Consider the following 26,308-nt stretch of genomic DNA (forward strand, 5'->3'; position numbering starts at 1 on the left):
AATTTCGGGGAATTCAGGGCGATTTGGGGCGATTCGGGAAGGTTTGGGGGGGATTTCGGGGGATTCAGGGCGATTTTGGGGGATTTAGGGGGGATTTGAGGGATTTTGGGGCATCTTGGGGGCATTTCGGGGGGATTTGGGGGAATTTGGGAGATTTGGGGGGATTTTAGGGGATTGGGTGGATTTGGGTGGATTTTGGGGTGGATTTTGGGGGGGTTTCAGAGTGATTTGGGGTGGATTTGGGGTGGATTTTGGGGCATTCTGGGGTAATTGGGGATTTGGGGGTAATTGGGGGGGATTTGGGTTAAATTTGGTGGATTTGGGGTGGATTTTGGGGTATTCTGGGGCAATTTGGGGGGATTTGGAGGATTTGGGGTATTCCGGGGTATTTTTGGTGGATTTGGGGTGAATTTGGGGTATTTCTGGTGGGTTTGGGGTGAATTTGGGGTATTTCTGGTGGGTTTGGGGCGGATTTGGGGGTATTTTGGGTGGATTTGGGGTATTTTGGGTGGATTTGGGGTATTTTGGGTGGGTTTGGGGCGGATTTGGGGTATTTTGGGTGGGTTTGGGGCGGATTTGGGGGTATTTTGGGTGGGTTTGGGGCGGATTTGGGGTATTTTGGGTGGGTTTGGGGCAGATTTGGGGGTATTTTGGGTGGGTTTGGGGTGGATATGGGGTATTTTGGGTGGGTTTGAGGGTATTTTGGGTGGATTTGGGGTATTTTGGGTGGGTTTGAGGTGGATTTGGGGGTATTTTTGGGTGGATTTGGGGTATTTTGGGTGGGTTTGGGGTGGATTTGGGGGTATTTTGGGTGGATTTGGGGTATTTTGGGTGGGTTTGAGGTGGATTTGGGGGTATTTTGGGTGGATTTGGGGGTATTTTGGGTGGGTTTAGTGTGGATTTGGGGGTATTTTGGGTGGGTTTGAGGTGGATTTGGGGTATTTTGGGTGGGTTTGGGGCGGGTTTGGGGTATTTTTGGGGGGTTTCGGTGCATTCCCCCCTCCCCCCAGCTGATGTTCTCGCACCGCACCGACCGGCGCTGGATCCTGCTGGGCCCCCCCTGCGACCCCCCCCGGGTGCTGGCCCTGCGCAGCTCCGTGCAGGTGACCCCGAGTGACCCCTGAGTGACCCCCGAGTGACCCTGAGTGACCCCCGAGTGACCACTGAGTGACCCCGAGTGACCCCCGAGTGACCCCTGAGTGACCCTGAGTGACCCTGAGTGACCGCTGAGTGACCCCTGAGTGACCGCTGAGTGACCTCTGAGTGACCCTGAGTGACCCTGAGTGACCCTGAGTGACCCCGAGTGATCCCTGAATGACCGCTGAGTGACCCTGAGTGACCCCCGAGTGACCCTGAGTGACCGCTGAGTGACCTCTGAGTGACCCTGAGTGACCCTGAGTGACCCTGAGTGACCCCTGAGTGACCCTGAGTGACCCTGAGTGACCGCTGAGTGACCCCTGAGTGACCGCTGAGTGACCGCTGAGTGACCCTGAGTGACCCTGAGTGACCGCTGAGTGACCCCTGAGTGACCGCTGAGTGACCTCTGAGTGACCCTGAGTGACCCTGAGTGACCACTGAGTGACCCCTGAGTGACCCCGAGTGACCCGAGTGACCCCTGAGTGACCCCTGAGTGACCCCTGGCACCCACAAATGCCCCCTGAGCGACCCCCAAATGCCCTGAGTGACCCCAAATGCCCCCTGAATGACCCCTGAGTGACCCCAGTGACCCCTGAGTGACCCCCGAGTGACCCCCGAGTGACCCCTGAGTGACCCCCGAGCCCCCCCTGACCGCGGCCGTGCCCCCAGGGCGCCATCGGCCTCCAGAGGTCCGACAGCCTCCCCCGGCGCCGGGCTGGGGACCGGCCGGGACCCCCCCAGCCCCCCCGGCCCCGCTCCCACCACGGCCACGGTGAGTGGGGCGGGGGAGGGGGGCAGAATTTGGGGTCTGGGGGGGTCTGGGGGGGTCACTCGGGGGTCACTCGGGGGTCACTCGGGGGTCTCGGGTGCTGATTTGTCCCCCCAGGAGCGCTGGCGCTGCAGCTGGACCCCGAGTCCTACAGGTGAGATCCCGAATGGACCCCAAACGGACCCCAAAGTGACCTAAAAATGACCCCAAACGGACCCCAAAGTGACCTAAAAATGACCCCAAACGGACCCCAAAAGTGACCCCAAACGGACCCCAAAGTGACCTAAAAATGACCCCAAACGGACCCCAAAAGTGACCTAGAAGTGACCCCAAAGTGACCCCAGAACTGACCCCGGAACTGACCCAAAACTGACCCCAAACTGACCCCAAACGGACCCATAAATGACCCAAAACGGACCCCAAACTGACTCCAAAAGTGACCCCAAAGTGACCTTAAAGTGACCCCAAAACTGCCCCAAAACTGCCCCAAAACTGACCCCGGAACTGACCCCGGAACTGACCCGTAGCTGACCTAAAACTGACCCCAAAATTGACCCAAAAATACCCCAGAACCGCCCCAGATCCCCCCAAAACCCCCCAACCTCCCCACCCCTACCCCAAACTCCCCCAAAACCACCCCAAATCCCCCCCACAACTGCCCCAAAACCGCCCAAATCCCCCCAAAACTGCCCCAAAACCTCCCACAACCACCCCAAAACCCCCCCCTCACCTTCCAGCCCCCCCCACCCCCGAGGCGCCCCCTGCCCCCCCCCCCGAGCCCCCTCCCCAGCGGCCCCAGTGGCGCGGCCGCTGAGCTCCCAGTGCTCCCAGTACGTGCCTGCAGCTGGCCCAACTGGAGCGCCGCGTGCGGGAGGCCTTGGCCGAGCGGGAGCGGCTCCTGCGGGCCCGGGTAGGGGGCTCTGGGGGGGCGTGGTCTGGGGTGGGCGTGGTCGCTGTGGGCGTGGCCTAGAGGGGCGTGGCGCGTGACGTAATGGGACGTGGCCTGGGAGGGCGTGGTTGGTGTGGGCGTGGCCTAGATGGGCGTTGGCGAGGTGGGCGTGGCCTAGAGAGGCGTGGTTGGTGTGGGCGTGGCCTAGAGGGGCGTGGCATGGGGGTTTTGAAAGGGTTGTGGGCGTGGTTTCGGTGGGTGGGGGTGGGTGGGGTCGGAGGGGGCGTGGCTTGCTCACCTGGCGCCCCTCCCCCCACCCCAAAGGAGGCGCGGAAAGCCGCCAAGGCCACGCCCACCGCGGCCACGCCCACCGCGGCCACGCCCACCGCGGCTGAGGCTCCGCCCACTGCGCCACAGGCCACGCCCCCTCCGGCCCAGGCCGCGGCCCCTCCCGAGGTGACCCCCGCCCCCCCCCCCCCCCCCCCGAGGGTTTGGGGGGGGATTTGGGGGATTTTGGGAGGATTTGGGGGATTTGGGGGAAATTTGGGTGGATTTGGGGGGATTTGGGGGGATTTTGGGGGATTTGGGGGGATTTTGGGGGATTTTGGGGGATTTGGAGGGTTTCGGGGAATTTGGGGGAATTTGGGGGGATTTTGGGGGGATTTGGGGGGATTTTGGGGATCTCACCTGGTCTCGGGGTTGTGTGTGGATTTTGGGGGGATTTGGGGGGATTTGAGGGGATTTGGGGTAATTTGGGGGGATTTGGGGGGAATTTGGGGGATTTGGAGGATTTTGAGGGGATTTTGAGGGAATCTGGGGGGATTTTGGGGGATTTTGGGGGGATTTTGGGGGGATTTGGAGGATTTTGGGGGATTCAGGGGGATTTTGGGGGGATTTTGGGGGTCTCAGCTGGCCTGGGGGTTGTGTGTGGATTTTGATGTAATTTGGGGGATTTGGGGGGGATTTCGGGGGGATTTGGAGGGATTTTGGGGGGGATCTTGGGGGTCTCACCTGGCCTGGGGGTTGTGTGTGGATTTTGGGGGGATTTGGGGGGATTTGAGGGGATTTGGGGTAATTTGGGGGATTTTGGGGGGGGCAGACGCTGCCTTGTGGGGGTTTGGGGGAGCCTCAGGTGTCTGGGTGGGATTTTGGGAGGCTCCGGGGGCTTTTGGGGGCTCCCTGGGGGGGGGGGGGGGGGGGAATTTGGGGGTCTCCCGCCCACTTTGGGGGTGCCAGGTGGGCTCTGGGGAGCTCCTGGGGGGTCTGCGAGGGGCTGGCAGGGGTTTTGGGGTCCCTGGCTGTCATTTTTGGGGTGCCGACTCCCGTTTTTGGGGGCGCAGCCCGACCTGCTCTGCGCCCTGCGGGCCCGGGGCCACCGGCCCGAGGCTGTCGGGGGCCTGTGGATTCTGGGGGGGTCCCTGAGGGGGCCCCTCACCAAGATGGGGGGACGCATCAAGACCTGGCGGCGCCGCTGGTTCCACCTGGACCCGCAGAGAAGGGTCCTGGCCTATTACGGGGGTACTGAGGGGGTCATCCTGGGGTACCTGGGGGGGCCTGGGGGGCGTCAGGAAGGTCTTGGGGGGGGATTCAGGGGGGAATATTGGGGTAAAGGGGAGGTGGCGTGTGGGGGGTGTGGGGTGCGGGGGGGATGTTGTGGGTCTGGGGGTTTAAGGGGGGATATTGGGGGCTATGGAAGGCAGAATGGGGGTACAGGGTGGGTGTGGGGGCGCTTGGGGGGTTATGGGGGGGGTTATGCTGGGCTTTGGGAGGAGCTGTGTGGGTTTTGGGGTCCCACGTGACCCCCTGACCCCACCACGTCCCCCAGACCAGGCGCAGACGAAGCTCAAGGGCGTCATCTACTTCCAGGCCATCGAGGAGGTTTGGTACGACCCCGGGCGCGTGGCCGGAAAGGTGCGGCCCAGGGGGTTTGGGATCTGTGGGGCTCTCGGGGGATCTGTGGGTCTGGGGGCACTTACGGCTCCCGGGCAGGGGGGGAATCGCCATTGTCTGACCCCCACGCGCCTCCCCAGAGCCCCAACCCGCGCCTCACCTTCTGCCTCAAGACCTACGAGCGCCTGTTCTGGCTGGTGGCTCCCAGTGCGGAAGCGCTGCGCATCTGGATGGACGCCGTGCTCACGCTGACCCGCGGCGGGGGCTCCTTCTGAGCCTGCCCCTTCTCCCCTCACATTTCCCGCCCTTTTCCCCCTCACCTTTCCCGCCCTTTTCTCCCCTCACATTCCACTCCCTTTTTCCCCCTCACATTTCCCGCCCTTTTCCCCCTCACATTTCCCGCCCTTTTTCCCCCTCACCTTTCCCACCCTTTTCTCCCCTCACGTTTCCTTCCTTTTCCCCCTCACCTTTCCCGCCCTTTTCCCCCTCATGTTTCCCGCCCTTTTTCCCCCTCACCTTTCCCGCCCTTTTCCCCCTCACCTTTCCCGCCTTTTTCTCCCCTCACCTTTCCCGCCCTTTTCCCCCTCACATTTCCCGCCCTTTTTCCCCCTCACCTTTCCCGCCCTTTTCCCCCTCACCTTTCCCGCCTTTTTCTCCCCTCACCTTTCCCGCCCTTTTCCCCCTCATGTTTCCCGCCCTTTTTCCCCCTCACCTTTCCCGCCCTTTTCCCCCTCACCTTTCCCGCCTTTTTCTCCCCTCACCTTTCCCGCCCTTTTCCCCCTCATGTTTCCCGCCCTTTTTCCCCCTCACCTTTCCCGCCCTTTTCCCCCTCACCTTTCCCGCCTTTTTCTCCCCTCACATTCCACTCCCTTTTCCCCCCTCACCTTTCCCGCCCTTTTCTCCCCTCACGTTTCCCGCCCTTTCTCCCCTCACATTTCCCGCCATTTTCCCCTCATGTTTCCCGCCCTTTTCCCCTCACATTTCCCGCCCTTTTTCCCCTCACATTTCCCGCCCTTTTTCCCCTCAAAATCCTCTTACTGGACCCCCAAAATGCCACTGGGACCCCCGAACTCTTACTGGGAGCACTGGGAGCCGCTGGCTCCTCCCCTTGGGCCCCCCCCCCTCCCCCCGTTGGAAGGGGGCGCTGTTGTATTTATTAAAGCTTTTTTTGGGACGAAATCCCCATTTCTGGTCATTTTGGGGGGGAGGGGCTGCCTGAGCCTTGAGGGGCTTTTGCTGCTGATATTTAGGATTTATAATGATGAAAAATAATCCTATCAGAATTATAATAATTATATTCATAACCCGGACTTGAGTGTAATATACTAGTAATAATAATAATAATAATAATAATAATAATAATAATAATAATAATAATTTTCCCGCCATTTTACAGGTTTAAATTTCGGGAAAATCCAACTTTTGGGGTTTTTTTAGAGGTTTAAATTCACGTGGGGAATGTGAGGGGGAAAAGGCCAAAAGGGAGTGAAATTTGTATTATTCTGTATAATGGATAAAAAGGCGTCTTCGGTATAACGGAATTGAAATGATTTAAAAGTTGAAAGTAGTGAAAAATAATGAAAAATGAAACGAAAAATAAAATGAAAAATATAACGAAAAATACAGTGAAAAATATTGAAAAGGTAACGAAAAATACTGAGAAATATAACAAAAAATACTGAAAACGTAATGAAAAATATGACGAAAAATACTAAAAAATACAATGAAAAATACACTGAAAAATACCAGAAAGGTAACAAAAAAGCACTGAAAAATATAATGAAAAATGCAGTTAAAAATACTGAAAATGTAACAAAACCCCCTCAAAAGTACAATGAAAAAAATACTGAAAACGTAACAAAAAACACTGAAAAATATAACGAAAAATACTGAAAACGTAACCAAAAATATGATGAAAATCACTAAAAATGTAATGAAAAATACTGAAAAATACAATGAAAAATACAGTGAAAATCACTGAAAAGGTAACGAAAAATACTGAAAAATATAACAAAAATTACTGAAAACATAACAAAAAATATGATGAAAAATACTGAAAATGTCACGAAAAATATAATTAAAAATACGACAAAAAAACCCTGAAAATGTAACAAGAAGCACTGAAAAAATATAACAAAAAATACACTGAAAAATGTAACGAAAATGTAATGAAAAATACGATGAAAAGTACTGAAAATGTCACGAAAAATACTGAAAAATACAATGAAAGATACACCGAAAAATACTGAAAAGGTAACAAAAAACACGGGAAAATATAATAAAAAATACACCGAAAAATACTGAAAAGGTAACGAAAAACACTGAAAAAAAAAACCGTAACGAAAAATATGATGAAAAATACTGAAAAATACAATGAAAAATGCCCTGAAAAATACTGACAACGTAACGAAAAATATGATGAAAAATACTGAAAAAATACCCTGAAAAACACTGAAAACGTAACCAAACCCACAAAAAAATCGAACAAAAAATACAGCTAAAAAATAACTTTAAAAGAAAACCAAACGCCCCCCTCCCCTCCTCCGAAATCCAGCCCTGACCCCCCTCCGACCGCCCCCGTGCCCCCAAAGAACCACGCGGGCGCCGCGGTTCCGGCAGAGCCTTTTATTGCCCCGCGCTCAGCGGAGGAGGGGCAGCAGCAGGAAGGGGAGGAGCCACCCGGGACCCCCCAGGGCCTGGCCCCGCCCCACCGGGCCCTTGGTGCCATTCTTGCGCCCCATTGGCCGCCCAGGGGCCACGTGACCGGCGGCCATCTTGTCCCCGGCAGCCATCTTGTCTCCTGCCTCCATCTTCTCCCCGGCGGCCATCTTGTCCCCTGCCTCCATCTTGTCCCCGGCGGCCATCTTGTCCCCTGCCTCCATCTTGTCCCCGGCAGCCATCTTCTCCCCGGCGGCCATCTTCTCCCCGGCAGCCGTTTTCTCCCCGGCCACCATCTTGTCCCCGGCCGCCATCTTCTCCCCGGCCACCACCTTCTCCCCGGCCGCCATCTTGTCCCCGGCAGCCGTTTTCTCCCCGGCCACCACCTTCTCCCCGGCTGCCATCTTCTCCCCGGCAGCCGTTTTCTCCCCGGCCGCCATCTTCTCCCCGGCCACCACCTTGCCGCCGGCAGCCCTCTTGTCGCCGCCGGGCATTCCAGGCCGAGGCGCGGCGGTTCTGGCGTCACCAGCGGCCTCCTTGGGCTCCCCAGACGCAGCGCGGTCACCGGCGGTCGCGTTGGCGCCCACCTCGCCGCCGACCCCGCCGGTGCCGTCGGCAGCGGTGGCGTTGTCGGGCGCGGCCGTGGGCGCGTGGCCGTGCGGCAGCAGCTCGAGGCGGGGCAGGTCGGGCTCGAAGAAGGTTTTGTTGGCCACGTGGCCGTTGCAGAGGTCGCCGGCACAGCAGGAGCCGCTGAGCGTCACCGCGTGGTCGCCGCGCGACTCCCGGCTGCAGCTCCCGTTGCGGACGCAGCCCCGCAGCTCCCGCCACAAGGTGAGGTTACCTGCGGGGGGCGCCGCCGCCGTTAACGCACAGCCCGGGGGGCGCCGCGCCCCGACCCCCGCCCGCCGCCGCCTCACCGGTGCGCAGGGTGACGTTGCCATGGAAACAGCCCCGCAGGTCGTCGTAGCACTGCACGATGGCGGTGGGGGGACACGGCCCGGCCTCGGCGCAGCCGTAGCACCGCAGCCCGTTGGGCGTCCGCGCGCTGGCGTTGGCTGGGGGGGGGGGGGGGGCGGTGGGGTCAGCGGGGACCCCTCCCCGAACCCCTCCGTGCCCCCCAGCGCCGTCCCAGTAGCTCCCAGTACAAGGCGGGCCCTCCCAAAGCGGTGTCCCAGTGCCTCCCAGTGCGGCCCAGGCCCCGCCCGCTGGCTCCCAGTTTCACTCAGCTTTCCCAGGGCCCTGCCAGGATATCCAGGTACGTGGCGGTCCCACCCAGTTCATCCCAGTTCATCCCAGTCCCCTCCCAGTCCCTCCCAGTCCTCCCAAATCCCCTCCCAGTCCCTCCCCGTCCCTTCCCAGTCCCCTCCCAGTCCCTTCCAGTCCTCCCAAATCCCCTCCCAGTCCCTTCCAGTCCTCCCAAATCCCCTCCCAGTGCCTCCCAGTCTCCCCAAATCCCCTCCCAGTCCCTCCCAGTCCCTCCCTGTGCCCTCCCAGTCCCTCCCAGTCCCACAAAATCCCCTCCCAATCCCTTCCCACTCCTTCCCGCTCCCCTCCCAGTCCCTCCCAGTGCCTCCCAGTCCCCCCAAATCCCCTCCCAGATCCCCCAAATCCCTTCCCAATCCCTTCCCACTGCTTCCCGCTCCCCTCCCAGTGCCTCCCAGTACCCCCCAGTGCCCCGTACCGGGCAGGGGCAGTGCCTCACTCTGCCCCAGGGGCAGGTGGTGGTTGCAGCCCCCGGCCCCGGCGCAGTTGCGGCGCCGCTCGAACACCACGAGGCCCAGGAGCTCCAGGGCGCGGGCGAGGGTCCCGGGCTGGCCACGGCCACAGCCCCGCCCGCCCAGCGCGAACCGCCCGTGGCCTGGGGGGGGACAGGGGGTCAGGGGGGCGGCCGGGACCCCCTGGGGCCACCCCCGCTGTGGGGCCACCCCCGCTGTGGGGCCACCCCCCAAGTGTCCCCCTATGGACACCCCCATGGACAGCCCCGCCATGGGGCAGAGCCGCGGGTCCTGCCCCACATCTCCCCACAGAACGGCCCCACGGCTCCCCCCCGCCCCACACTCACTCCAGGTGACGGCCGCCAGCGCCTCGGTGCACACGTCGCTCTCCGTGGGGCAGGTGACGTTGGTGGCCTCGCGGCAGCTGCCGTCGTCCTCCCCACAGCTCAGGCACTGCAGCCCCATGGAGCCTGCCCCACACATGGCGGCCCCGCACCGTCACCAGCCCCACACCGTCACCAGCCCCACACATCGCGGCCCCAAAACGTCACCGGCCCCAAATAGCACCGCACCCTCCCCGCGGGGCCCCCGACGTGTCCCGGCCTGGCCCGGCCCGACCCACGGCACGCCCTGGCATCCCCTGCCCCACGGCTGCTGCCCCACAGCCCCCAGACACCCCTCTGCCCCACAGATCTCGGCCCTGACACTGCGCTGCCCCAGCCCCACAGATCTGACCCCCAACACCCCCCCTGCCCCACAGCTGCTGACCCCAGGTGTGACCCCCAACACCCCCCTACCCCACAGATCTGACCCCCAACGCCCCCCTGCCCCACAGATCTCGACCCTGACACTGCCCTGCCCCAGCCCCACAGATCTGACCTCTGACACCCCCCTGCCCCACAGAGCTGACCTCTGACACCCCCCTGCCCCACAGCTCCTGCCCCACAGACCCCTGACACTGCACTGTTCCTGCCCCACAGGGCCCCAGCCCCACAGATCTGACCCCTGACACCCCCCCTGCCCCACAGCAGCCTCCCAGGGCACCCCCATCACCCCACAGCTCCTGCCCCACAAGCCCCACCCATCCCCCCGTGCCCCCCAAGTGCCCCCCAAGCCCCCCGTACCTGGCAGCAGCAGCAGCAGCAGCGGCAGCAGCCGGGCCCCCCCCATGGCCCGGCCCCACATCTCGGCCAGGCCCCGGTGCCGTGGGGCAGAACCGCCCCATTTATGGGAGCCGGGACGGGGTGGGGCGCGGGTGGGGCGAGGGTGGGGGGCCCTCGGGGCTCCCCGCCCCATAGGGTGGCCCACAGCCGCGCCCCATGGCCTCCCCGCCCCACAGCAGCTCCTGGGGTCTGTGCCCCGCAGCGGAGTCCCAAAGCCCTGCCCCACAGCTCTGCCCCATAGCAGAGTCCCAAAGCTCTGCCCCACAGCACAGCCCCAAAGCTCTGCCCCATAGCAGAGTCCCAAAGGTCTGCCCTATAGCACAGCCTCTAGAATTCTGCCCCCAAAGCTCTGCCCCACAGCTCTGGCCCACAGCGCTGCCCCACAGCTCTGCCCCCAAAGCACAGCCCCATAGCACAGCCCCACAGCGCTGCCCCATAGCAGAGTCCCAAAGCTCTGCCGCAAAGCTCTGCCCCACAGCTCTGCCCCACAGCTCCGCCCCAAAGCTCTGCCGCAAAGCTCTGCCCCACAGCTCTGCCCCACAGCTCCGCCCCACAGCACAGCCCCACAACACAGCCCCACAGCTCCGCCGCACAGCTCTGCCCCCACAGCTCCGCCCCACAACACAGCCCCACAGCTCTGCCCCACAGCTCAGCCCCACAGCTCCGCCCCACAGCTCTGCCCCCACAGCTCCGCCCCACAGCTCCGCCCCACAGCTCCGCCCCATAACCCAGCCCCACACCCCCCCCCCGGCATCCCCTGAGTCACCCCCCAAGTGACTCACACCCCACAGCGGGGGGAGGAGCGCTGACCCCACCCTGCCCCACACACACAGGACGATCCCTTTGGGGCAGGGCGTGGCCCCTCCCTCCCCCCCAAAATGTGTGGGGCACTAAACTTGGGGGGCAGCGAGGAGGAGGAGGAGGGGGAGGAGGAGGGGCGCGGGGGGGGGAGGGGCAGCGCTGGGGGTGGGGTCCCCGGGGAGGCCATTGCAGAGGTGCCCCCGGCAGCAGCGCGGCCCCACGGGAGCCCCCACGGGAGCCCCCCCCGGCCCCACGGGACCCCCCCGCAGCCCCCCCAGCCCCACGGGGGTCTCGCACCACGCAGGGGTCGCGCAGCCCCGAACCAGCCACGGCTCCCCCGAGGGACCTGGGGGGGGGGGGGGGATGGGGGTCAGGGGGGGTCAAAGGGAGACCCCCGGCCCCATAGAGACCCTATGGAGACCCCCGACCCTATAGAGAGCTTCAGAGACCCCATAGAGACCCTATGGAGACCCCCGACCCTATAGAGAGCCTCAGAGACCCCATAGAGACCCTATGGAGACCCCCGACCCTATAGAGAGCTTCAGAGACCCCATAGAGACCCTATGGAGACCCCCGACCCTACAGAGAGCCTCAGAGACCCCATAGAGACCCTATGGAGACCCCCGACCCTATAGAGAGCCTCAGAGACCCCATAGAGACCCTATGGAGACCCCCGACCCTATAGAGAGCTTCAGAGACCCCATAGAGACCCTATGGAGACCCCCGACCCCATAGAGAGCTTCAGAGACCCCATAGAGACCCTATGGAGACCCCCGACCCCATAGAGAGCTTCAGAGACCCCATAGAGACCCTATGGAGACCCCCCGGCCCCATAGAGAGCTTCAGAGACCCCATAGAGACCCTATGGAGACCCCCGACCCTATAGAGAGCTTCAGAGACCCCATAGAGACCCTATGGAGACCCCCGACCCTATAGAGAGCTTCAGAGACCCCATAGAGACCCTATGGAGACCCCCGACCCCATAGAGAGCTTCAGAGACCCCATAGAGACCCTATGGAGACCCCCGACCCTATAGAGAGCTTCAGAGACCCCATAGAGACCCTATGGAGACCCCCGGCCCCATAGAGAGCTTCAGAGACCCCATAGAGACCCTATGGAGACCCCCGACCCCATAGAGAGCTTCAGAGACTCCATAGAGACCCTATGGAGACCCCCCGGCCCCATAGAGACCCTATGGAGACCCCCCGGCCCCATAGAGAGCTTCAGAGACCCCATAGAGACCCTATGGAGACCCCCCGGCCCCATAGAGAGCTTCAGAGACCCCATAGAGACCCTATGGAGACCCCCGACCCCATAGAGAGCCTCAGAGACCCCATAGAGATCCTATGGAGACCCCCGACCCTATAGAGAGCCTCAGAGACCCCATAGAGACCCTATGGAGACCCCCGACCCCATAGAGAGCTTCAGAGACTCCATAGAGACCCTATGGAGACCCCCGGCCCCATAGAGAGCTTCAGAGACCCCATAGAGACCCTATGGAGACCCCCCGGCCCCATAGAGACCCTATGGAGACCCCCGACCCTATAGAGAGCTTCAGAGACCCCCCCGGCCCCATAGAGAGCTTCAGAGACCCCCCCGGCCCCATAGAGAGTGTACAGGGACCCCCAGCCCCACAGAGACCCCACAGAGACCCCCCAGCCCCATAGAGGCCATATAGGCACCCCCAGCCCCACAGAGACCCCACAGAGACCCCACAGAGACCCCACAGAGCCCCCCCAGAGCCCCCCCAGTGCCCCACCGTAGGTCCAGGCCAGGCCGCAGTGGGTCAGCCCCGCCCCACACGGCACCACTTGGGGGGCGCAGCCCGAGGGGTCGCGGCCGTCACAGCCCCAACAGCGCAGCCCCGAGGGCGGCGGGTCCTCTGCACCAGTAGGAACCAGTAGGAACCAGTATGAAGCAGTAGGAACCAGTATGAACCAGCAAGAACCAATAAGAAACCAGTAGGAACCAGAAGGAAACCAATAGAACCCAGCAGGAACCAGTAGAAACCAGTGCCCCCTCCCACCGCTGAGCTCGCCTGGTGCCCTGCAAGACCCTCCCAGTACATCCCAGTATGTCCCAGTACAAACCAGTGTCCCCTCCCAGCGTATCCCACTCCCCCTCCCACAGCCACCGAGTTCCTCCCAGTCCATCCCAGTTCACTCCAGTGCCCTCCCAGTGCTCCCAGTGCCCCCACAAATCCCCTCCCAGTATATCCCAGTATGTCCCAGCCCCTCCCAGTGCCCTCAAATCCCCCCCAGTGCCTCCCAGTCCCCTCACAGTCCCTCCCATTCCCCTCCCAATCCCCTCCCAGTCCCTCCCAGTGCCCCCCAATCCCCTCCCAGTGCCTCCCAGTCCCTCCCAGTGCCCCCCAGTCCCTCCCAGTGCCCCCCAATCCCCTCCCAGTGCCCCCCAATCCCCTCCCAGTCCCCTCAAATCCCCTCCCAGTGCCCTCCCAGTCCCTCCCAGTGCCCCCCAATCCCCTCCCAGTGCCCCCCAATCCCCTCCCAGTCCCCTCAAATCCCCTCCCAGTGCCCTCCCAGTCCCTCCCAATCCCCTCCCAATCCCCTCCCAGTCCCTCCCAGTGCCCTCCCAGTCCCTCCCAGTGCCCCCCAGTCCCTCCCAGTGCCCCCCAATCCCCTCCCAGTGCCCCCCAATCCCCTCCCAGTCCCCTCAAATCCCCTCCCAGTCCCTCCCAGTCCCCTCCCAATGCCCCCAATCCCCTCCCAATCCCCTCCCAGGCCCTCCCAGTCCCTCCCAGTGCCCCCAGTCCGCACCCGGCTCGCACTGGCCGCTCTGGCAGCACCGCAGCTTCACCCGGCGGCCGCTGCCGGAGTCGAAGGCGAGGAGGCCCCGGCAGGGCCCGGCCGAGCCGCAGCCCCGGAGCCGCCCCTCCCCCACTGCGGGGGGTCACGGGGTCACGGGGGGCGGCCCCTCCCCCACCCAGGACCCCTCCCCCCACCGTGACCCCTCCCCCATCACGATCCCTCCCCCACCGTGCCCCTCCCCCCAATGCGACCCCTCCCCCCCCCCCCGAGACCCTTCCTCCTCTATGCCCCCTCCCCCCGGTGCCCCCTCCCTCCCCTCCAGGACCCCTCCCCGCCCCTCCCCCACCTCCGGCCGGGCCCCCTCCCCCCCCCAGGACCCCTCCCCGCCCCTCCCCCACCTCCGGCCGGGCCCCGGGCGCTCAGGTCCAGGCAGAGATCGTGGGGGCGGGGGCACGGCAGCGCCGCCAGGGGGCGCCCGCAGGAGCCGTCGGAGCTGTCGCAGGTGGGGCACAGCAGGGGGCGCCCTGCGGCCGCTGGGGACCGGTACGGACCGGTATGGACCAGTACGGACCAGTACGGACCGGTATAGACCGGTATGGACCAGTACGGACTGGTATAGATCGGTATAGACCGGTATAAACCGGTATGGACCAGTACAGACCAGTACGGACCGGTATAGATCGGTATAGACCGGTACGGACCAGTACGGACCGGTATGGACCAGTACGGACCAGTACGGACCAATACGGACTGGTATAGATCGGTATAGACCGGTATGGACCAGTACGGACCAGTACGGACCGGTATAGATCGGTATAGACCGGTATGGACCAGTACGGACCAGTACGGACCGGTATAGATCGGTATAGACCGGTATGGACCAGTACGGACCAGTACGGACCGGTATAGACCGGTATAGATCGGTGTAGACCGGTATGGACCAGTACGGACCAATACGGACTGATATAGATCGGTATAGACCGGTATGGACCAGTACGGACCGGTATAGAATGGTACAGACCAGTATAGACTGGTATAAACCAGTACGGACCAGTACGGACCGGTACGGACCAGTATAAACCGGTACAGACCGATATAGACCAGTACGGACCAGTATAAACCGGTATAGACCGGTATGGGCCAGTACGGACCAGTACGGATCGGTATAAACTGGTATGGAGCAGTACAGACCAGTATAGACCTGCATAGACCAGTACGGACCAGTATAGACCAGTACGAACCAGTACGCACCAATACAGACTAGTATGAACCGATATAAAGCAGTATAGACCAGTAGGGACTGGTATAAACTAGTACGCACTGGTATGAACTGGTATGGACCAGTATAAACCAGTATAGACCAGTATCAACCCGTACGGACCAGTATTAAACCCATACGGACCAGTATGACCAGTACGGAGCAGTAGCACCCAGTTCCCTCCCAATCCCCTCCCAGTCCCCTCCCAGTCCCTCCCAGTCCCTCCCAGTCCCCTCCCAGTCCCTCCCAGTCCCCTCCCAATCCCCTCCCAGTCCCTCCCAGTCCCCTCCCAATCCCCTCCCAGTGCCTCTCAATCCCCTCCCAGTCCCCTCCCAATCCCCTCCCAGTCCCTCCCAGTGCCCCCCAATCCCCTCCCAGTCCCCTCCCAGTCCCCCCCAGTGTGAACTCACGTGACCCGGTGCCGTTGGGGGCGGGGCGGCGCCGCCCCTCCCCCCCCCAGCGCTCCTCGCTCAGCGTCACGAGCTCCCCGTGGGAGCGGAACGTGATGACGACATCGGGGGGGCCCGTGACGTCACACCCGCCCTCCTCCCGCCACAGCTCCTGCCCGTCTGCCGGGGGGGGGGGGGGGGAGGGGCCGGGGGGGGTCACCATGGGGGGGTGGGGGAGGGGAGGGTGACCTTTGACCCCTCCCCCCCCCCCGGTACCTCTCAGGGTCCTCAGGGTCGTGCGGCGACAAACGGCGTGGGGGGAGGGGCAGGCGACGGGGCGGCAGCCGGTGACGTCACAGCGGGGACAGCGCAGGGCGGGGGCTGGGGGGGGGAGGGGGTGGGGGAGGGGTCAAGGGGAGCCCCCCCTCCCCCCCCTCCCCCGGCCGGTGGGTGTCCGAGGGGGGGGTGAGGGGGGGGGGAGGGGCGGGGGGAGATGGGGAGGTGGGGGAGGGGCGGGGGGTGGGGGAGGGGTTACCTGTGCCCAGCAGCCCCCAGAGCAGCAGCAGCGCCCCGCCCCTCCCCCACCCCATGGTCCTGCGGCTCCGACCCCTCCCCTCCCCCCCCGAGGGCATTTGGGCATTTATAACGGGGGGTGGGGGAGGGGCTTTCCCGAAGCCCCTCCCCCTTTCCCTCCCCCCTCCCCCCCACCCCAAGTTCCCCATTTTGGGGACAGAAATGGTGAAATGATGAGGGAGGGTGGGGGAGGGGCGGGTGGGGGGGGGTGGGGGAGGGGTGAGCACTGTCCGGTCCCGCCCCTCCCCCCGCCCGCCCCCCCCCCCCCCCCCGCGATGACCACTCGGAGGTGACCAATCAGAGCCGGCTTTATTGGGTGGGGGAGGGGCAATAAATAGGGGGGGGGGGAGGGGGCGGTCAGGGCAGGAGGAGGGGGAGGGGCAGCAGCGGCAGCAGGAGGAGGGGGAGGGGCGAGGAGGGGGAGGGGGCGGAGCCGGAGACCCCGGGGGCGCCGCGTGGGGGAGGGGCGGCGGTGACGGGGAAGGCGGCGGGGGCGGGGGGAGGGGCGGGGGGGCCGCAGCGCGGGGGGGAGGGGGCGCCCCCGGTGACGTCAGCGGTGACGTCACCCCTCGGGGGCACCGCGATGTCCCCCCCGGGGGCCACCATGACGGCGTCGCCCCTCGGGGACGTGGGGGCCACCGGGGCCGGACTCTCGGTAGCCACGTCCCCGCTGGTGGCCACCAAGGCTTGGGCGCTTCCTGCGGTGACCGCGGCCAAGGTGGCCACGGTGGCACCTCCGGGGACCTCGGCGAGGTGGCCCAAAGTGTCCCTGGGGTCACCGGTGACACCAGGCGGGGCCGTCCCCTCCGTAGCCACATCCCCGCTGGTGGCCACCAGGACTTTGTCACTTCCTGGGGACGCTGGGACAGAGGTCACCGTGGTGGTGGCACCTCCGGAGACCTCATTGAGGTGGCCCAAAGCGTCCCCAGGGTCACCAGTGGCACCCGGTTCTTCTGTCCCCTCCACACTGACGTCACTCTGGGTGGCCACCAGGACACTGTCACCTCCAGCCAGGGTGGTGACAAGTCCAGCCAGGGTGGTGGCACCTCCAGGGACCTCATGGACGTGTCCAGCGATGTCTCCAGGACGCTCGGTGACATCGGGCTGGGCTGTCCCCTCCACACTGATGTCACTCTGGGTGGCCACCAGGACACTGTCACCTCCTGGGGACGCCGTGACCGGTGCCACCAGCGTGGTGGCATCTCCGGCGACCTCGAGCAGGTGGCCATGGACGTCCCCGGGGCAGTTGGTGGCCCCGGGCTGGGCCGTCCCCTCCAGGACAAGGTCCCCAGCGCCGGCCCTGCCCGTGGGCAATGTGACAGCGGCCGCCGCCGTGGTGGCACCTCCGGGGACCTCAGGGGCGCGTCCCAAAGTGTCCCAGGCGCAGTTGGTGGCACCGGGTGGGGCCGTCCCCTCTGTAGCCACATCCCCACTGGTGGCCACCAGGACTTTGTCACCTCCTGGGGACGTGGTCACAGGTCCAGCCAGGGTGGTGGCACCTCCAGGGACCTCATTGAGGTGGCCCAAAGTGTCCCCAGGACGTTCGGTCACATCGGGCTGGGCTGTCCCCTCCATGGTGACATCCCCCAGGGTGGCCACCAGGACTTTGTCACTTCCTGGGGACGCTGGGACAGAGGTCACCGTGGTGGTGGCACCTCCAGGGACCTCATTGAGGTGGCCCAAAGTGTCCCTGGGGTCACCAGTGACGCCAGGCGGGGCCGTCCCCTCCGTAGCCACGTCAACACTGGTGGCCACCAGGACTTTGTCACCTCCCGGGGATGCGGTCACAGGTCCAGACAGGGTGGTGGCACCTCCAGAGACCTCACTGAGGTAGCCCAAAGTGTCCCTGGGGTCACCGGTGACATCGGGCTGGGCTGTCCCCTCCACACTGACGTCACTCTGGGTGGCCACCAGGACACTGTCCCCTCCTGGGGATGCGGTCACAGGTCCAGCCAGGGTGGTGGCACCTCCAGGGACCTCATTGAGGTGGCCCAAAGTGTCCCCGGGGTCACCGGTGGCACCGGGCGGGGCCGTCCCCTCCATAGCCACATCCCCGCTGGTGGCCACCAGGACTTTGTCACTTCCCGGGGACGCTGGGACAGAGGTCACCGTGGTGGTGGCACCTCCGGAGACCTCATTGAGGTGGCCCAAAGTGTCCCCAGGGCCACCAGTGACACCTGGTTCTTCTGTCCCCTCCACACCGACGTCACTCTGGGTGGCCACCAGGACACTGTCACCTCCAGCCAGGGTGGTGACAAGTCCAGCCAGGGTGGTGGCACCTCCAGGGACCTCATGGACGTGTCCAGCGATGTCTCCAGGACGCTCGGTGACATCGGGCTGGGCTGTCCCCTCCACACTGACGTCACTCTGGGTGGCCACCAGGACTTTGTCCCCTCCTGGGGACGCCGTGACCGGTGCCACCAGCGTGGTGGCATCTCCGGCGACCTCGAGCAGGTGGCCATGGACGTCCCCGGGGCAGTTGGTGGCCCCGGGCTGGGCCGTCCCCTCCAGGACAAGGTCCCCAGCGCCGGCCCTGCCCGTGGGCGATGTGACAGCGGCCGCCGCCGTGGTGGCACCTCCGGGGACCTCAGGGGCGCGTCCCAAAGTGTCCCAGGCGCAGTTGGTGGCACCGGGTGGGGCCGTCCCCTCCGTAGCCACATCCCCACTGGTGGCCACCAGGACTTTGTCACCTCCCGGGGATGCGGTCACAGGTCCAGCCAGGGTGGTGGCACCTCCAGGGACCTCATTGAGGTGGCCCAAAGTGTCCCTGGGGTCACCGGTGACACCAGGCGGGGCCGTCCCCTCCATAGCCACATCCCCGCTGGTGGCCACCAGGACTTTGTCACTTCCCGGGGACGCTGGGACAGAGGTCACCGTGGTGGTGGCACCTCCGGAGACCTCATTGAGGTGGCCCAAAGTGTCCCCAGGGTCACCAGTGGCACCCGGTTCTTCTGTCCCCTCCACACCGACGTCACTCTGGGTGGCCACCGGGACTTTGTCCCCTCCTGGGGACGCCGTGACCGGTGCCACCAGCGTGGTGGCATCTCCGGCAACCTCGAGCAGGTGGCCATGGACGTCCCCGGGGCAGTTGGTGGCCCCGGGCTGGGCCGTCCCCTCCAGGACAAGGTCCCCAGCGCCGGCCCTGCCCGTGGGCGATGTGACAGCGGCCGCCACCGTGGTGGCACCTCCGGGGACCTCAGGGGCGCGTCCCAAAGTGTCCCAGGTGCAGTTGGTGGCACCGGGTGGGGCCGTCCCCTCTGTAGCCACATCCCCACTGGTGGCCACCAGGACTTTGTCACCTCCTGGGGATGCGGTCACAGGTCCAGCCAGGGTGGTGGCACCTCCAGGGACCTCATTGAGGTGGCCCAAAGTGTCCCCAGGACGTTCGGTCACATCGGGCTGGGCTGTCCCCTCCATGGTGACATCCCCCAGGGTGGCCACCAGGACTTTGTCACCTCCTGGGGACGCTGGGACAGAGGTCACCGTGGTGGTGGCACCTCCAGGGACCTCATTGAGGTGGCCCAAAGTGTCCCTGGGGTCACCAGTGACGCCAGGCGGGGCCGTCCCCTCCGTAGCCACATCCCCACTGGTGGCCACCAGGACTTTGTCACCTCCTGGGGACGTGGTCACAGGTCCAGCCAGGGTGGTGGCACCTCCAGGGACCTCATTGAGGTGGCCCAAAGGGTCCCCAGGATCACTGGTGACACCCGGTTCTTCTGTCCCCTCCACACTGACGTCACTCTGGGTGGCCACCAGGACTTTGTCACCTCCCGGGGATGCGGTCACAGGTCCAGCCAGGGTGGTGGCACCTCCAGGGACCTCACTGAGGTGGCCCAAAGTGTCCCTGGGGTCACCGGTGACACCAGGCGGGGCCGTCCCCTCCGTAGCCACATCCCTGCTGGTGGCCACCAGGACTTTGTCACTTCCTGGGGACGCTGGGACAGAGGTCACCGTGGTGGTGGCACCTCCGGAGACCTCATTGAGGTGGCCCAAAGTGTCCCCAGGGCCACCAGTGACACCGGGTCCCTCCGTCCCCTCCACCGCAATGTCCCCACCGGGGGCCACCATCACGGCGTCCCCTGCGTGTCCCGCGCCATCCCCGGAGCAGTTGGTGGCCAGGAGCCGCTCTGTGCCCTCGTTGGTGGCCGCTGTGCCCTCGTTGGTGGCCACTGTCCCCTCGTTGGTGGCCAGGAGCCGCTCTGTGCCCTCGTTGGTGGCCGCTGTGCCCTCGTTGGTGGCCACTGTCCCCTCGTTGGTGGCCAGGAGCCGCTCTGTGCCCTCGTTGGTGGCCGCTGTCCCCCCGTCCCCCTCTCGGGGGTCGCAGTCCGGGGGCAGCGGGGGAGGGGACGGCGGGGGGGGAGGGGCGGCCAGGGGACAGCGGGGGGTGGGAGCCGCGGGGGGGGCGGGGGCGGCCCCGAGGGGGGGACACAGAGCTGTGGGGGAGGGGAGCGGGGTCAAGGGGGGGTCCCACAGAGCCCGACGGGACCCCCAGGGCACCCCAGAGACCCCTCCTCACCCCCGGACCCCCCACAGGCCCCCCGAGCCCCCCTCACCTCACCCCACAGCACCCGTGGGACCCCCCGAACCCCCTCACACCCCACAGGACCCCCCTGACACCCCATAGCCCCCCCCATAGCCCCCCATAGTGCCCCACGGCCCCCCCGTAGTGCCCCATAGCACCCCAGAAGCCCCACAGCTCCCCATAGCACCCTGTAACACCCACAGGACCCCCCTGACACCCCATAGCCCCCCCGTAGCCCCCCATAGTGCCCCACAGCCCCCTGACATCCCATAGCCCCCCCCATAGTGCCCCATAGACCCCACAGCCACCCCATAGCGCCCCTGACACCCCATAGCCCCCCCCAGCCCCCCATAGCCCCCATACCCACCCCATAGACCCCATAGTGCCCCTGACACCCCATAGCCCCTCATACCCACCCCATAGCCCCCATAGTGCCCCATAGACCCCATAGTGCCCCATACCCACCCCATAGACCCCATAGTGCCCCATAGACCCCATAGCCCCCCATACCCACCCCATAGCCCCTATAGTGCCCCATAGACCCCCCAGGACACCCCATAGCCCCCCACAGTGCCCTGACACCCCATAGCCCCCCCCAGCCCCCCATAGTGCCCCTGACACCCCATAGTGCCCCACAGTGCCCCATAGTGCCTCTGACACCCCATAGCCCCTCATACCCACCCCATAGTCTCCCATAGTGCCCCATAGCCCCCCATAGTGCCCTGACACCCCATAGTGCCCCATAGACCCCCCAGGACACCCCCCAGCCCCCCATCAGTGCCCCATACCCACCCCATAGTGCCCCATAGACACCCCAGGACACCCCCCAGCCCCCCATCAGTGCCCCATACCCACCCCATAGTGCCCCATAGACACCCCAGGACACCCCCCAGCCCCCCATCAGTGCCCCATACCCACCCCATAGCCCCCATAGTGCCCCATAGACCCCATAGCCCCCATACCCACCCCATAGCCCCCATAGTGCCCCATAGACCCCATAGTGCCCCATAGACCCCATAGCCCCCCCATACCCACCCCATAGCCCCTATAGTGCCCCATAGACCCCCCAGGACACCCCATAGTCCCCCATAGTGCCTCTGACACCCCATAGTGCCCCATAGTGCCCCTGACACCCCATAGCCCCCATACCCACCCCATAGCCCCCATAGTGCCCCATAGTGCCCCTGACACCCCATAGCGCCCCATACCCACCCCATAGCCCCCCCCAGCCCCCCATAGCCCCCATAGTGCCCCATAGACCCCCCCAGCCCCCATAGTGCCCCTGACACCCCATAGCCCCCATACCCACCCCATAGCCCCCCCCAGCCCCCCATAGCCCCCATAGTGCCCCTGACACCCCACAGCCCCCCCATAGTGCCCCATAGTGCCCCTGACACCCCATAACCCCCCCCAGCCCCCCATAGCCCCCATACCCACCCCATAGCCCCCACAGTGCCCCATAGACCCCATAGCCCCCCATACCCACCCCATAGCCCCTATAGTGCCCCATAGACCCCCCAGGACACCCCATAGTCCCCCATAGTGCCTCTGACACCCCATAGTGCCCCATAGTGCCCCTGACACCCCATAGCCCCCATACCCACCCCATAGCCCCCCCCAGCCCCCCATAGCCACCATACCCACCCCATAGCCCCCATAGTGCCCCATAGACCCCATAGTGCCCCTGACACCCCATAACCCCCCCATAGCCCCCCATACCCACCCCATAGCCCCCCCCCAGCCCCCCATAGCCCCCATAGACCCCATAGCCCCCCATACCCACCCCATAGCCCCCCCTCCAGCCCCCCCCGGACCCCCGCGCACCCCCGAGCAGGGCGCCGAGCGCCAGCAGCCGCAGCCCCCGCTCCATCCCGGGTGGGTGCGGGGGGCCCGAGCCCGGGGGGGGTCCCTTTATCCCCGCCCCACCCCCACCCTCCGCCCCCACCCAATTACCGGGGCGGGGTGGGGGAGGGGCGGCGGCCCGGCCCAGGAATGTGGGGCGCCCGCCCCCGCCCCCCAATTATGGGCACCCAAAGGCCGCCCCACCCCCACCTCTGCCCCACTGACCCCACGGGGGGCACCCAGTGCCCGCCCCAAAGGTGGGGGGGGGGGTGCTCTGGTCCCTGCCCCACGGATTTGGGGTCCCCCAATGTCTCTGCCCCACGGATTTGGGGTCCCCCAGAGTTTGGGCCCCATAGATTTGGGGTCGTCTTCTCCTGGCCCCACAGATTTGAGGTTCCCCCAATGTCTCCACCCCACAGATTTGGGGTCCCCCAGAGTTTCAGCCCCATGGATTTGGGGTCCCCAATGTGTCTGCCCCACAAATTTTGGGTCCCTCAGAGTTTCAGCCCCATAGATTTGGACTCGTCTTCTCCTGGCCCCATGGATTTGAGGTTCCCCCAATGTCTCCACCCCACAGATTTGGAGTCCCCCAGAGTTTTGGCCCCACAGATTTGGGGTCGTCTTCTCCCAGCCCCACAGATTTGGGCCTCCCACATGTTCCAGCCCCACAGATCACGGCGTCCCCCATCAATTTGGGGTCCTCCCCCCCCCGGCTGTGCCCCACAGATTCGGGGCTCCCCCCTCTTCCTGCCCCAGAGATTTGGGGTCCGCAGAGTCCAGGCCCCACAGATTTGGGGATCCCCCGTGTCTCTGCCCCACAGATTTGGGGTTCCCGGAATCTGGGCCCCACAGGATGGGGTCTCCCTTGTGCTGGCCCCACAGATTTGGGGGTTCCCAGCCCCACAGATTTGGGGTTCCCAGCCCCACAGCCCCAAAGATTTGGGGGTTCCCAGCCCCGCAGATTTGGGGGTTCCCAGCCCCACAGATTTGGGGTTCCCAGCCCCACAGCCCCAAAGATTTGGGGTTCCCAGCCCCTCAGATTTGGGGTTCCCAGCCCGACAGATTTGGGGTTCCCAGCCCCGCAGATTTGGGGTTCCCAGCCCCTCAGATTTGGGGTTCCCAGCCCCACAGCCCCAAAGATTTGGGGGTTCCCAGCCCCAAAGATTTGGGGGTTCCCAGCCCCTCAGATTTGGGGTTCCCAGCCCCTCAGATTTGGGGGTTTCCGGCCCCGCAGATTTGGGGGCTCCCAGCCCGACAGATTTGGGGGTTCCCAGCCCCTCAGATTTGGGGTTCCCAGCCCCACAGATTTGGGGTTCCTAGCCCCTCAGATTTGGGGTTCCCAGCCCCGCAGATTTGGGGTTCCCAGCCCCACAGATTTGGGGGTTCCCAGCCCCTCAGATTTGGGGTTCCCAGCCCCACAGATTTGGGGTTCCCAGCCCCACAGCCCCAAAGATTTGGGGGTTCCCAGCCCCTCAGATTTGGGGGTTTCCGGCCCCACAGATTTGGGGGTTCCCAGCCCCACAGATTTGGGGTTCCCAGCCCCGCAGATTTGGGGGTTCCCAGCCCCGCAGCCCCGCAGATCCGGGATTCCCAGCCCCACACCCCACGGTTTTGGGGTTCCCAGCCCTACATCCCGCCCCTCCCCCACTCCTGGGGTCCCCCCTCCCCCCGTCCCGGCCCCAATCCCGCCCCTCCCCCCCCGCAATCTCGGGGTTCCCCCCCCCCATCCCGCCCCTCCCCCCCCCGGTTTCGCTCCCGGGCGCGGTTCGTTTCTCCCGGTCACGTGCCCGCCCCCCCCGAGTCACGTGCCCGGCCCCCCCCCCCGCCACCATCACGTGTCCCCGTCACGTGCCCGCGCCCGTGACCGCCCCGCCTCCCCCGCCAGGGGGCGCCGAGCTCGCGGGGGGCGTGGCCACCGAGGGGGGAGGGGGCGTGGCCTGGGGGAAGGCCGCGGGGGCGTGGCCGCGGGCGGGCCCCGCCCCCTTTCCCTCCCCGCGCATGCGCCGCGCGGCGGCGGCGGCGGCGGCTCCGGGAGCGGCTCCGCGCGGTGAGCGCGGCCGGGGGGGCGCGCGGGGCATTGTGGGAGCGCGGGGCAGCGCCCCCCAGCGGGCGCGAGGGGGAACCACCCCCACCCCCCCCCCCACCCCGCCCCTCCCCCACCCCGGGCCCAAGCGGGGCGCGCGGGGCATTGTGGGATTGGGAGAGTGGGGAGGAGGGGTCTGTGGGGATGGGGGGGTGGGGCTTGAGTGGGGCGGGGCCTGAGAATGGTAATGGGTGGGGTGGGAGGGGCTTGTGGAGACGGGGAGGGGTCTTGGGATGTGGGCGGGGCCTGTGGGAAGGGGGTGGGGCCGGGGATGGTTTGGCGGGGAGCTGGGGTTAATTAATTAATGAGGGGCGGGGTGGGAGGGGCGTGGGGAGGGGGAGGCGGTGCTTACGGCGGGGTGGGGGGGGCAAGGGATGTGGGCGGGGCCTGGGCCCCGGTGGGCGGGGCCTGGGGCAGGTGGGCGTGGTCTGAGGCTCGGTGGGCGTGGCCTGAGGCTCGGTGGGCGTGTCCCGCGTGACGGCGCCCCCTGGCGGCGCAGGGCGGCCATGATGGCGGCGGGGCGGGGCCCGGGGCAGTCGGGCGGGAGCGAGGACGGAGCCTTCGAGGAGGAGGAGGAGGAGGAGGAGGAGGAGGAAGAGGAGGAGGAAGAGGAGGAGGAAGAGGAGGAGGAGGAGGAAGAAGAGGAAGAGGAGGAGGAGGAGGAAGAAGCGGCCGGCGGTGAGCGGGGGAGGGGCGCGGGCGCACGGGCGGGGCCGGGGGGGGAGGGGCGCTCCCCGGTGCCATCACCGGGGTCCCCCCCGTGCCCTCCCCCAGCGCCGCCGGCGCTGCCCGAGGACGGCGACTCCGGCTCCGAGGCCACGTCGGTGTCGTCGGGGGACAGCGGCGCCCCCTCCCCCCCCCCCGCCAACGGCTGCGCAGGTACCACCCCTCCCCCCACCCCCCTTCTCCCCCCACCCCTCCCCCCCCCCCCACCTGCTGCTGACCCCTCCCCCCGCCCCCCCATCCCCCCGCAGGTGCCCGGAGCCGCGAGCGCCCGTCGGGGGAGGAGCTTCGGCCTTTCCCGGCCACCGGCGGCGGGGGCGGGGGAGGGGAGGGGGAGGGCGGGGAGGGCGGGGAGGGTGGGGGAGGGGCGGGGGTGGGGGGCGGGGCTGCGGAGGGGGAGTGGCACCGGTGCCCCGAGTGCGGGCGCGGCTTCGGCACCTCGCGGGCGCTGAAGGTGCACCGGAGCTACCACGTGGGGCGGAAGCGGCCGCAGGGACCCCCGGGCGGGGCCAGGGGGGGAGGGGCGGCGCCGGCCACGCCCCCCCCGGGAGGCCCCTCCCCCTTCAAGTTCCATTACATCTGCGCCGAGTGCGGCCTGGGCTTCGTGGCGCCGGGGGCTCTGGGCGCCCACCGCTGCGACCACGGCCGCCGCCGCCGCCGCCACCGCAGCCCCCCGGGACCCCCGGGACCGGCCCCGCCCCCGCCCCGCCGGGCAGCGCCGCCCCCCAGCAGCAGCACCCCGCCGCCGGTTCCGGTCCCGCCGCCGGCGCCGTTCCGCTGCACCGAGTGCGCCGGGGCCTTCGGGCTGGTGGCCGAGCTGCACGAGCACTACATGCTGCACGCGCGGGGCGAGCTCTGAGCGCCGCCACGGCCCCGCCGCGGCCCCGCGGGAGCGGGACTGCCGTGGGAGAGGGCGGCGATGTCATGGGAGGCGGCGGTGATGTCATTGTTTGGGGGCGGTGATGTCATCATTTGAGGTGTTGATGTCATGGAAGGGAGCAGTGGTGTCATTGTTTTGGGGGCGGTGATGTCATCATTTGAGGTGGTGATGTCATTGCTGGGGCGGTGACGTTATCGTTTGGACCCGTGATGTCATGCGAGGGAGCGGGGATGTCGCTGGGGCAGTGA

The 26,308-nt window shown here is 65.4% G+C and overlaps 2 protein-coding genes across 2 annotated transcripts; one reads left to right on the forward strand and one right to left on the reverse strand.

Moving 5' to 3' along the window:
• Window positions 1-7,324: 7,324 nt before the first annotated feature.
• LYPD3 (LY6/PLAUR domain containing 3) lies at window positions 7,325-10,302 on the reverse strand (the record flags this gene model as incomplete). Its single annotated transcript, XM_082299904.1, has 5 exons — window positions 10,183-10,302; window positions 9,406-9,528; window positions 9,025-9,201; window positions 8,261-8,398; window positions 7,325-8,184 (listed from the first exon to the last, which is right to left on the reverse strand). Exons 1-5 carry the CDS (start codon window positions 10,241-10,243, stop codon window positions 7,325-7,327), a joined length of 1,359 nt encoding a protein of 452 aa, XP_082156030.1. The 5' UTR covers window positions 10,244-10,302.
• A 14,661-nt stretch (window positions 10,303-24,963) lies between these two features.
• On the forward strand, window positions 24,964-26,174 carry ZNF526 (zinc finger protein 526; the record flags this gene model as incomplete). Its single annotated transcript, XM_082299905.1, has 3 exons — window positions 24,964-25,135; window positions 25,232-25,336; window positions 25,432-26,174. The coding sequence occupies 3 exons, from the start codon at window positions 24,964-24,966 to the stop codon at window positions 26,037-26,039; spliced, it is 885 nt and encodes a 294-aa protein (XP_082156031.1). The 3' UTR covers window positions 26,040-26,174.
• Window positions 26,175-26,308: the final 134 nt, after the last annotated feature.

The sequence above is a fragment of the Coloeus monedula genome, assembly GCF_965178545.1.
Source record: "Coloeus monedula genome assembly, chromosome: 35".
Taxonomy (NCBI): domain Eukaryota; kingdom Metazoa; phylum Chordata; class Aves; order Passeriformes; family Corvidae; genus Coloeus; species Coloeus monedula.